The sequence below is a fragment of the Panthera leo genome, chromosome B1 (genome assembly GCF_018350215.1).
Source record: "Panthera leo isolate Ple1 chromosome B1, P.leo_Ple1_pat1.1, whole genome shotgun sequence".
NCBI lineage: Eukaryota > Metazoa > Chordata > Mammalia > Carnivora > Felidae > Panthera > Panthera leo.
In genome coordinates this window covers 113,487,238-113,499,758 of record NC_056682.1, presented here as the reverse complement: position 1 = coordinate 113,499,758, position 12,521 = coordinate 113,487,238, and the positions used below count along the sequence as shown (strand labels likewise).

At 40.5% G+C, this 12,521-nt stretch overlaps 1 protein-coding gene across 2 annotated transcripts in view; it reads right to left on the bottom strand.

Annotated features, from left to right (window-relative positions):
- Nucleotides 1–4,903, bottom strand: part of COL25A1 (collagen type XXV alpha 1 chain) — a 460,318-nt gene extending 455,415 nt beyond the window's left edge. For both annotated transcript variants that reach the window (XM_042933945.1, XM_042933946.1), the window contains exons 1-2: nucleotides 4,616–4,903; nucleotides 3,459–3,528 (exon numbers count right to left, since the gene is read on the bottom strand). In XM_042933945.1, the coding sequence (XP_042789879.1) occupies nucleotides 3,459–3,528; nucleotides 4,616–4,903 (358 nt within the window). The remainder of the gene's footprint in view (nucleotides 1–3,458; nucleotides 3,529–4,615) is intronic.
- Between the last annotated feature and the right edge of the window lie 7,618 nt (nucleotides 4,904–12,521).

Here is a 12,521-nt window from a genome sequence, read left to right as displayed (position 1 = left end):
GTGTCTGACTTCAGCTCAGGTCACGATCTCACAATTCCTGAGTTTGAGCCCCGAGTCAGGATCTGTGCTGACAGTGCGGAGTCTGGAGCCCTCTTCGAGTTCTGTCTCTCCCTTCTCTGCCCCTCCTCTAGCCCTGCTCACACACTCCCTCCCTCCCTCTCTCTCTCTCTGTCTCAAAAATAAATAAACATTTAAAAAAAATAAGTGTGAAAATGAGTCAGACAGTTAAAGCACTTCTTTTAGAAAACATGTGTTATCAAAACTGTAAAGACATATCCTCATACTCTTTTAATCCCAAATTCTAACCACTTCAATCATGGTTTACCTACAAGGTCAAAAGTTTTTCCTTCAAATTTGGTAAAAACAATTTATTAGACTAATATAAATATCTATAAAGAACCAATCTCCATTGATATAGTACTAAGAGATACTGACTCATTTTGATTATCTGCATGAATGATCTGCAGATATATTTGCTTAACTAACCACAGTATTCTAATCCAAAGCCTGCCATTAACTAGCCTTTGGGTTTTGAACAAGTTATATACATCTCCAGGGCTAAGTTTTCCCACCTATATCATGCGTCCCCATGGACCAGGTTAGAGTTAAGTAGTGCATAATATATTAAAAAGAATAATAACTATTATCTAATGAATAACCACTATAATGCCACACTTTATGCAAATTATCAACTTCTGAGGAAGGTAGTTAGTATATGACACTTTTTTGTGGATGAGGAACCTGGAATATAGAGAAGGTCCCACAGTTACTTAGTAGTAGACCCAGGATTCCAGTCCTGTCCAGCCCAAAACCTATATTCCTTTTCTATTGTTTATTAGACTTTGTGCTTTTGATTTTGTCAGATGTGGGCATGAATCGTGACCCTGCCTTTACTATGCTAAGTCAGTCACCTTCTCTGTGTCCAGTTTCTTCATCTGTAAATATGAGATTAGTAGCACTTAACTCCCAAGGTTGTTGGGAAGATTAAATAAGAGTGCTTCCCCTACAATTACAAACCATTCAATAATAGTCTTTCCCATCCCTTTTCCACAAAAGTTCTTTCCTGTGTTAAAAAAAAAACAAAAAATTTATAAATTCTACGACTTCCTTGTAGCCTACCTGGATAAACTTCACTGGGACTGAGTTCTATCAAAAGCAATTAAAGCGAACACAAACAACAGGGCATTGGCCCTTTGCTATCAGTCCTTGGCTCTGTGACGGAAACTGTCAACAAGAGTGTCAACTTCAAGGGGTGGGCATGTGTCCACAGGAACTGAGCTGAGGTCACAGACTTGTCTCACTCTGCCCTACAAACAGATGTCTGGGTGACAACTCTTAGTCACCGCAAACCAGGGTTAAAGCCAAACCAGGTGGGAAGCTCCATATCTCCTTTCTAATCCTCCGGGCCAGGCCATTCATTCCCTAAGACAATACCTCACTAGCCATAATTCAAAATAACTTGTTTCCTCCCAGGATACTATGTTCAAAATAATGCCTTTATTTTGATGATGTCTGATTATTCCGCAAACTAAAAAAATACTATAGCATTTCTATAATAGTGATTTGTCAGCAAGAAACATGTTTGATTCTGTGTCTTAGATTGTACACCTTCAAATGTCTACCTCTTCATTACATCTGGTGAAAACTGATGTAATGTGGAGCTCTAGTGGTGGCAAGAAAGTAAAGCAGCCATTAGTGAGAACCAACAAAAGGCCAAGGAAATCACCAATTCATCATTTATTTGTGTGTTCTTAGGGTAAAATCACCATTTATTATGAAGTTAATATGTTAAGAAGAAAACGTTTCAAAACGATGTTCCAAGATAATATAAGGTGCCCTCTAAATGTAATGACTTTCCTCCAGATTACAAATTAGACCTCAATAACTAACTTGCATCAAACATCAAGAAGCAGATTTAACTACAAAAAACAACTCAGTGCTGCAGTTGTCACTTTTCTAAATTTTACCAAGTTCACTAAGAATCCTATTAATTAAACAGGTTTGTTTTTCACACAGCTAACAAGAATACTACATACAGAAAATGCAGAGTCTAAGTGGTATGATCAGTGAAGTCCTGTACCAACTGTCTTGGGAATTTAAATAATCCCTACAGGCTGATGAGGTTGTTGGAAGTTAATTCCTGCACTAGAAAAGTGCCTTCCTTGAATTTCTGACTTCTGAGGTCTTTCCCAACTGAAAAAAACCAAGAATGAAATCTCCAATGTCAAACATTAACTCTTTGTTTTCTTGTTATCTAATGTGTATATCTTCTCAATTGAAACAAACAAACAAACCAGCTGGGTTATGGTCAACAATGCAGCAGAACATAAATGGTAAAATTTTCATGATGTACAACCAGGAGCTAACATTTGAAACTTCTAACCATTGTGCCCGGTTTAGTTGTATCAAAACACGCTCTCGTGAGAAAAAAAAAAATCCAGAATATGAAAAAACACAGGAACTAGCCTTTCTGAATATCAGTATCATCTAAAGTATCATGTTCCTGAAAATTAAAGAAAAGGTAACAGACTCATTTTTCTATAGTGATGATGAAAAAAAAGAAAACGCTTGTAAATGCATTAACAACATTTATCTGAAATAAAAATCTCAAAACTTATGGGAGCTTTTCATGGCTTATATCAGCTGAATCCGCTAGAGGTTTTCCAGTAGACAAATTCCAATGCCTCCCAAACTGTTAGACCCATAGATGACTGACTACCAAGCCTCAGAGATCTGTGAATGAAGATTTAATGATTACATAGGAGTTTCTATTCACTGATGTCTCTCTTCTCCATCCTTCTATTAATATGCTGTCATTAAAACAGTTCCCTAAAGCTACACAGAAAAATGAAAAGACAGAACAGCCTTTTCTGAGAAGTCATCAAGAATGCAATAGTTCATAATAAGAAGCTCAAGATAAAGAATTTTATTTTCTTTCAGTCGTCATCATTAGCTGTAGGATAGGAGAGAGAACCTTTTTGATAGAAAAGAATAAAAGCAGGTGAGGAGGTTAGGGTAATTTACTAACATAACCGTATGTCAAAGGGAACAAATGGAGATCTGTACTAATGCAGTATGAGCCACCAGGGAATTCAGAATCTAACATGTTCTGCAGTCCTTTTCACCACAGACATTAAAACTGAATAAAAAGGAAGAATATTTTTCAAATCTGTGAATCTAAAAACTTAGTCTTTGTATGCCATCTTGCTTGTATTTTTCTTGGTGATTATCTTTATCTCCTTTGTTTTCCCCTAACAGGCCTTGGTATGCTGCTTAAAATAATATTTGGGGCTTTATTTGCCATTCTTTTGACTGAGACATGTTGATTTTATTAAAGTAAGTTGGGCCTGCATTCTTTCTTTACTATTATTACAGGTAGACTTGACAGATACAGGACTTTTGTTTTAAAAATACTCTGCTATGGAGGAAACCTTGTTAAAAAATAAGTTCCATTTTACCTGCTGGGCAGTTGCACTCTGAAGGTGCTTCTCTTGCGATTCTTATTTTAGCCATATGTTCATAGGATCTCTGTAGGAAAAGAAGAGGTATTGTCATCAGTAGCATTGTAGAGAAACAGATTCTTTAGGAACTCTCTGGCCATATGCTTGATTTACCAGCATTTGATAGCCTGCATAACTAACATTTACATATGTACTTGGACTTTAGTCAAAAGGTAACAGTACCCAAGCCCTAAAAAAAGAAATGACTTCTGACACCGTGTCAAGACTGCTGGACTTGTACAACATCTTTCTCCATTCTTCAATTACCACCACCCTCCACTTTCTCCCTCAGCTCAAGCACATGCAGTCAATGCCAAAACCTGGCTTTACCATGCTGGAGTTTTAGGTAACCTATGGGTTTTGAAACACCCAATATTGTGTACATGAAGGTCAACTGTTTATCACGCCATGCTGCAACTACTGCCACACAGCCTCTCTGTCGTTAGAGCAAGTTCCAGAAAACCCCCTAACTCTAGTCTAATGCCACCCCTGGTTTGATAAACGTAACCTAGATTCCTTTCACCTCGCAACTGCAATGGCGCTGCATGCATAAACACCCCTGCCACTGCATCCTTTATAAAAAAAATAAGCTACATTTTTTTTCTTTTCAAACATTAAATATGAAAACATCTAACGTGTGAAATGATCAATTTAAAATCACATATAGGTTTACTTCATTTTTAAGAGTGATTACCATTTGTGTATTATAACACCTATGGCACGAACCTTCTTATAATATATGAAGGACCTAACAGATGTTAGCTTTGCAAGGAATATTCTCCAAAAAATTGGAAAAGATTAGTATGTCACTCTAGAAAACTAAAAAGAGATAAAATGCCACGCTGCCTTTCTGGCCACCCTTCCCTCTTTCAGTCCTCCATATACGTTTAGCATGCAAACATTAAGAGTGAGGGAAGATGATAGAGACAGAGAGTGTGATACCAAAGGATGTGCATATACAAATAATAGGCTACAGTGAGCATAAATGGTCGCCTAGCGTATGCACACCCAGCCACACCAAGTATGCATACAGTAAGGGTACAGGCTGATCGTGTACACAGAATCACGCCTGTGCAAGACATTATCCACGTGCAAAATACCCCAGCCTCTCACACCTGAGCCAGAAGTTGCTCCACTTTCTCTTGCACCACTGCTTTGAGCTGATCCAGGCGATCAGGGAGCAGATGGATGGAAGGGTCCCCTTTTGCGGATTCGAGAGCAGCGATCCTCGCCTGGAGGTCGTTGGTTTTCACCCCAAGGTACAGACAAGACATCAGGGCCACCACTGAGAGAAGGGCCGCCAGGGAGGTGCACGGCGGCACGGTCCAGGCACAACGCTGCCTCGGGTCCTCGGAGCCTGGCTCCCGGCCCCCACCTTTCCCCGCATGCTTCTTCACCAGCATCGTGGAGGGATCAGCTGCCTCGGCTTCGCCTCCCACTCTCTACCACTTCCAAGAATCTTGAAAGGAAAGAAAAAGGACGATTCCTCCAAAAGTTCAGTCTGGGTGGCTGCACAACTAGTTGGCGGAGATCGAGTCGGGGCACGGAGATGGAGCTCCGCTTTCCTCAGCGCCGAGACCAGCGGTCGTGGACCATCCTCTCCGCTCTCTTCTCTCCCCCCAGCTGGGAGTGAAAAGCACCCTCAGTCTGGGGACTGGTGGCAAAAAAGGTTAAAACCGGAATGAAACCCACCCGGATGGCCCTCCTAGCCCCTCAGAGGACGAACACCTCAGAAAGGGTCCTCGACAGCGCCCGCCCAGGCTCCAAGGGGACTGCGCGAGAGGCACAGCGAGGGGCCGCCGCTCGCCCTCGCCACCGAGCACCCGACCTGTTGCGTCTCTGTTAGTTTGCCTTATTTCTGCCTATTCAGTGTTTTTCCGCACGCCGACCTGTTTCCTACCTACATTCAGTTCCAGGCAGAAAGGCTGAGAGAAACCGCGAGAGCGCAGCGCAAAAGGGGTGGCTAAGGGGGAAAGGAGACAGGAAAACGAAATAACCCAAGGAGCAAATTCGAGGGGCGAGGCTGAAGTCGCGGCTGCACGAAGTATCTCCGCAGCCTCGCGGGTGCGAGCCTTATATACCCTTCGGGATGCTCGTGTGTGAGTGTGTGCGTGTGTGCGCGCGCGCTCCGAGGACGACGTCCCTCCCCCGACCCCCTCCCGGCGCCCGGCCTCCAGCCCCGGGCTCCCGCAGCATTGCGCCCCCTTCCAAAGCCCCGGCAGAAGCCCGCCTCATTAGCATAATGTATTCACCTTCGCCCAGCCGGCGGGCTCCGCCGGAGACCCTCCAAGGGGGCGGAGAGCTCGGAGGGAGCTGAGCGGGAGGTCTGTATTAGCATAACACATGCAAATAGCGGAAGCGGCCACCGTGATTGGAGGGGAGCCTGGCGACCCCTCCCCCTCCACGGAGTAACTTCAGCGTCCCCTAAGGCCGCATCTCCCGCCTGGGCCAGGGGCCGGAGCGGGGTCTACGTGGAGAAGGCGGCAACTTTGGCTTATCCTGACTCGGCCCAGCGCCTCGTCTTTATCCCTGTTAAATAAGGAGAAATGGCCTCCAGGAGGGAAGAAGTGAAGCAGAAAGCTCTAGCTCTCCATCCAGATCCTCGCTCAAAAGCAGTGGCCGGAGCTATTGCGAGTTCGCTCCTGTGCAACCTTTCCCCCGCCTCCCTCGCTTTCCTACATGCCCAGAGGCGGAGTGTCTGACTGAGGTAAATGTCCCCACTTCCCTTCTCTTCCCACGGCCACGCTGCTGTCTCCGACAGGGGGAAGTTTTCTCTCCCCTCCCCCAGTTTCCTTCTGTCTTGATGGGGCCGGGTCTCCTCCCCGCTCGGTGCTCCTAGTCTGTACTAGGGTGCTAATGCGTTTTCCTGATTCCCCGTTTTGTGGGATTGTAAGAGGGAGCGTGGAAGTACATACAGTTCTCAGGATTTAGGAAAGGACTGAAGAATGAGGTCAATTTTTCCTCTTACCTGACTCTCCTCCCTCTGGATCAAATTACAAGTTCTCTAATGGGATTTTTGAAAGTAGGTAATAAGTAGCATTTTACATCTAATTGACTTTGGGGGTGGGGGGGGAATCTCACCTTTTACTCCAAAAAGTCTCTTATCTCCTCCTCCCCATGGGAAATACCATATATTTTTCTTATCCTTCTTAATCAAGCTGATATCAGATCGATGCTCATTAATGTAAAAACCAAGGAAATACTGCACTGAGCTGATCTTTCACAAATGTAAAGAATGTTGCCAAGGTAGAATGCAGGGTAAAGATGTTTCAACATCATTTGATGGCAGATACAGGAATGAAAAAAGTAGGGGATGCAACAGACACAACATAGGAGGAAAACAGTGAATTGTGCTGTAAAATCAAAACATAATTCCTTACATTCGTATTACAGAGTAGTTCTCAAAGGGTGGTCCCACATGGGCAACATCTTCAACTGAGAGTTTATGAAAATTCCAAATTCAGGGACCCCTCCCTGCATCTACTAACCCAGAAACTACTTCTATTAATGAATCAGAAACACAAATCTGTCTTGTAAGGAGCCCTCCTAGTGATTTTGTTACACACTTAAGTTTGAGAACCACTGGAGTAACACTTTACAAAATTTTTTTAAGTAAATTTTTTCATTTGAAACTCATAACCCTCTGATGCCAGTACGGAATTATTGGCCCCATTTTATATGTAAGGAAACAATTTTCAAGTTACACGTAGTCGTGATGAAACGTGTTTCCAAGTAATGGCACCCAAGGAATAGGTACAAATTTGTTTAACATGTCAAGTCTTTCTGATTTTCCAGTTACCTCTCTAAACCATTCCTTAGTCTCCTTCGCAGGCATTTCCTTCTGCCTGTTCTCTAAATGTTGGTGCTTCTTAGGTCTTTATCTTATACCATCTTCTAACTCTGTACACAATCTCCAATAGTGCTCTCAATTACCATCCATAAACTGAAAAGTAATAACTATATTTGCAAGCCCAAACCTCTCTCCCAAGCCTCAGACCCATAAAGCTAACTGCATGTTTGCTAATTCCACTTGGATGTCTCACAAGCAATTCAACTTAATCTGCATCCTACCTCTGAACCCTATGAACCCTACGTTTTTCTTTGTTTTCCATTTCAATACATGGAGTTGCCATCCATCCAGTGTCCCCAAGCCAAAATACCACTAAATAACCCTTGATTTCTGCCTTGCCCCTACCTCAATTCCTTCAATACTTTCTATTGTCCTTAGGGTGGAAATAATATGCGTTACCAATCACCACCTGGTGTCTGTTATCTCACCTTCCTCATTGCTCATCTTCCCCCTCACATTCTCTATGCCAGTTTCTCTAATGAAAGTATGGAGACAGAGAATGAAGAACTTTCTTTAGAGTAAGGCACCACTCTTTTGAAATTTCAGTAGAAAGGCCATTTTCTGTGTTGACCAATGTTGTCGGTAGGTCACATAATTCAGATGATGAAGTATTCTTATATCATGCTTTATGGAATTTGGCCATGAGGAGGTACATTAACAATTCTCCCAAGCTCTCGGAACTGTTAGATCTCAGTAGACAGGTAATCAAGTTGGTATTTTGTGGATTTGGGATCTTTAGCCAGAGGATTAGTTTTGCTTTATTTCTTTGGTGGGCACAATACCCCAGAAATGTACCAGTCATTAGCCCTTAATATTTCAAAACCCAGCAGATTCTCTGCATTGATATCAGAGAATACATAGATCAAGAAAGCTCCGGTGATCTAAACCCCTATTTTTCTGTAAATTCATCAGAGCAGAGGTGTTGTTTCGGTTCCTATGTGGGAAAAGATTCAAAAAAGTAAAAATAGCACTAAAAATGGTACAGTGCATCTGACTCCAATTTACCTAAGACTGATATCAGTAGTAAGAAAAAGTAAGCAGCTGGTTGCACAATAGGTATGTGATTGAAAGATTAATGGACCCCTAAAGATGTCCACATTCTATTCCCCAAAATCTGTAAATGAGGAATGTCTGGATTTGCAGATGTGATCAGGTTAAGAATCTTGGGGAGATTTTCTTCTACCATGTGTAGCCCCAGTGTAACTACAGTGTAACCCACAAGTGTCCTTATAAAAGAGAGACAGAGTTTAAGCACAAGGGTTCTTATAAGAGGTGACTCCAGTGTAGCCACAAGTGTCCTAATAAGAGAGAGACAAAGTCTCATAGTGAGAGGAGATGTGATCACAGAAGTACAGGCCAGGGTGATATGAATACTAGCTTTGAAGATGGAAGCAAAAGAATATGGACTGTCCCTAGAAGCTGAAAAAGTCAAGGATTGAATTCTCCCCTACAGCCTCCAGAAAATGCAGCCTACTAACCCCTTGATTTTAGAACTTCTAACCATCACAACTATAATTAATACGTTTGTATTGTTCAATACCCTGAGTTTCTGGTAATTTATTACAACAACAATAGGATGCTTATAGAATCTCAGGCCCCTCAAAAAATCAGTCTTCATCTGCTACAGCATCATAAGCACTGTTATAACCACCATATTACCCTATAACTCAAGCAGGCCCTGTAATAACAATCTCTGTCAGTCAAATATTTGTGTATTTCTGTTTTACTGACATGCCCACTGGGAAAGAATTGGAGATATATGCCTTTTCCCATGACATGTAAAATTAGGATGCCCTCTATTGAAGCATATAAAACTGAGTAAAGTATGTTCTATTTCTTTGATGTGTCCCATTGGTGCAACTCAAAAATAATAAACGAGTCAAATTGTACAGCTGCTCTCATCTCTCCTCCCGACTAACGTTAGCCTAGCCAGGACCATGACCCAGGACTCGACATTACTGCTAGCACTACTGTTACCAATCTCCAGGCCCCTGAAAAAAAGAAATAAACAGACTTCTGACAAAGAAACATGGCAGGAAGTTGAAGTGAGAAAGAAGGTGACCAGGAGAAAAACAAAATAAAGAGAAAAAATTAAGAAGATAGAAGAAAAGAGCTTTCTAAGTAGGTAGAAGTGTTAATTTTTTTTTTTAGAAAATGCATAATCTGCTCCTATTGGCCTCTAAGAGGCTGATCAGTAGAGGATATATGAGATGGAGGTGAACTAATACATACTCAAAAGTTTGATGTCTTATGTGTACTTAGAAAGATTCTCTGACCAAAATAAATAGCTGGAATAATCATGTTATGCTGGTGTTAGATATTAATTACATGACAGAAAAATATTTCACTTGGTTAGAAAATATCTTTTAGCACCACTAATTTTTAAGGTTAATTAGGTTCCTAAAACCTCAGTTTTAACCAAAGTTCACCACCACAGTTCTCCAACAGAAGTAAATGTATGAGGGGATCTGTGGCCATCATTGCACACCCACAACCACCCGCTGTGTACCTTAATAAAGAAAATGGGAGAATAAATTGTGTGTTGTACTGAACATGCTATTTCATAAACTTCAGATGAGAATATGCTCTCAGAGAAACATCTTTTAAGAAGACAAAGTTTCCCAAATAGAATGGAGTAGGCAGTGAAGTGAATTTAAAAGATGCAGTTCTCCCACAGCCAGGCAAATTTCAATAAATCACAAACAAATTATAAATATCTTTAGGAGCAGAAGAGCAGAAAAGTAGGATTTGGCTCTCAGTGACAGGCTGAAAAATTCCCTTTCAGACAGATCAAGGAACTGATCCCATTTACACAAGCCTGGTTAAGCAAGGGGTTTACGACGGGTATGAATCCAATAATCTAGATAATACAGTTCCTTCATAATCCCATTCCTGTCTGCAGAGTCAGTTTTGTTTGTTGCTTTGTTTTTGTTTTGTTTCATTTGGAGGGAGGAGAGGAACTTTTTTTCAAACCTTAAATAACAAGATAATGACCCCACTTAATAGATTTCCCCCAAAATTTGCTGATTTAATTGCTAATTCTATCAAAAGCAACTTTTCAGTGAATTTACCAAATCAACATTTTGTTGTAATGCTGTGTGGATAGAACATGTTGGTAGCATTGATTCAGATCATGGTTACAAGTACAGATTCTAAGGCCAGACTGCCTGGTTCATAACCCACCTCTGCCATTGAATAGTTGTGTGACTGTGGATAAATTACTTACACTTCTCTGTGCCTCAGTTTTCCCACCTACAAAATGCATATAGTAATACTTACTCTTTTGCAGTGAGTAAATGGGATGATATGTGTAAAGCATTGCAATGCCTAATATTAAGTGCAATATAAATTTTACCTCTTATTGGTGCTATTAGTGTTATTACTTTAAAAAGTTTCCATCCAGGTGTGCCTGGATGGCTCATTCAGTTAAGCATCCGACTCTTTGATTTTAGCTCAGGTCATGATCCTGGAGTCGTGGGATGGAGCCCCACCTCAGGCTCCACACTGGGTATGGAATCTACTTAAGATTCTCTCTCTGTCTCCCTCTGCACCTCTCCTGCTCTCTCTCTCTCTCTCTCTATCTCTCTCTCAAAAAATAAAAAAATGAAAGTGTCAATCTACTGATCCATAGACACTGTAGGGCAAGAAAATGTATATTTTTATACTGTGGGGCACCTGTATATCCTAATCATGATTTCAGCCCTATCTCAGTTTACAAGAATAGAATAGCATTAGGGCAAACTTTCAGCTATAGGATGATTTGAAGAATTCCCTACCCCAGGCAATCATTGATGTGTTTTGTGTCATTTTAGAATAGTTGTACATGTTCTAGAACTTCATATAAATGGAAGCATATGATAGTATTCTTCTATGTCTGACTTCTTTGTTCAACATATTGTTTTTGAGATTTATCTATAGAACTGTATATAATGCTGTTTTGTTTATTTTTATTGTACAGTAATATTCCATTTTTTCAACAACTGGTTTAGGTATTCACTTGTTGGTGACCATTTGAATTGTTTCCAGTTTTTGCATATGAATGAGGCTTCTATGAATATTCATGTACAAGTTTTTTATCTTGTATATTTCAAGAACAACACAGAATTTATTTTTTCATTTAAAGATGGCTAATATAGTTTTTATGAAGAACAAAAGGACTTAGATCTATCAGATACCAAAATATATATGAAGGTATGATAATCAATACAGTTTAGTATTACTGCAGAGACAGAAATTAAACCAAAGAAATAGAATAGAGACCAGAAACAAACCCACATATAGGCATTAATATGGGAATTTAATATGGGAAAGCAATGATACTGAAGAGCAGTGATGAAAAGATGGATTTTTCAAAGAATTATGCTAGGACAATTGTATATTGGCACAGAAAAAAAAAATGAAATCGAACCTTTTCTTCACAGAACAAATAAAAATCAAAAGGAGATGGCTTAGAAACCTAAATATAAAAAGTAGTAATATAAAACATTTAGAAGTTAATATAGGAGAATATCTTCATGACCTTAGATTAAGGCAAGGTTTAAATAAAACATAGAAAGCACTAGCCACAGAGTAAATGATGGATAAATTGGGATACATTAAATGAAGAACTTTCATTTATCAAAAAAGAAAAAAAAAATCTTAAAAGGAGTGAAAAGGCAAGCCAAAGAATAGGAAAAGATATTTGCAAAATATAGAATTGAAAAAGGCTTATGAACTAGAGTATATAAGAACTCCTACAAATCTATGAGAAATATCCAGACAGCTCAAGGGAAAAGTGAGCAAAAGCATAAATAAGCACTTTTACACACACACACACACACACACACACACACACACACACAATTACAAATAACCAATAAACATTTTTTAATTCTATTTTAGAGAGAGTATAAGCTGGGGAGAGGACCAGAGGGAAAGAGAGGGAGAGAGAAAGAGAGAATGTTAAGCAGACTCCACACTCAGCACAGAGCCTGACACAGAGCTCCATGCAAGTCTCCATGAGGGGCTCCATCCCAAGACCCTGGGATCATGATCTGAGCTGATATCAAGAGTCGGACGCTCAACCGACTGAGCCACCCAGGCGCCCCTACCAATAAACGTTTTTAAATGGTATTCAATCTCATAAATAGAAAAATGCAGGTTGAAACCAGCATATTATACTACAACTCACC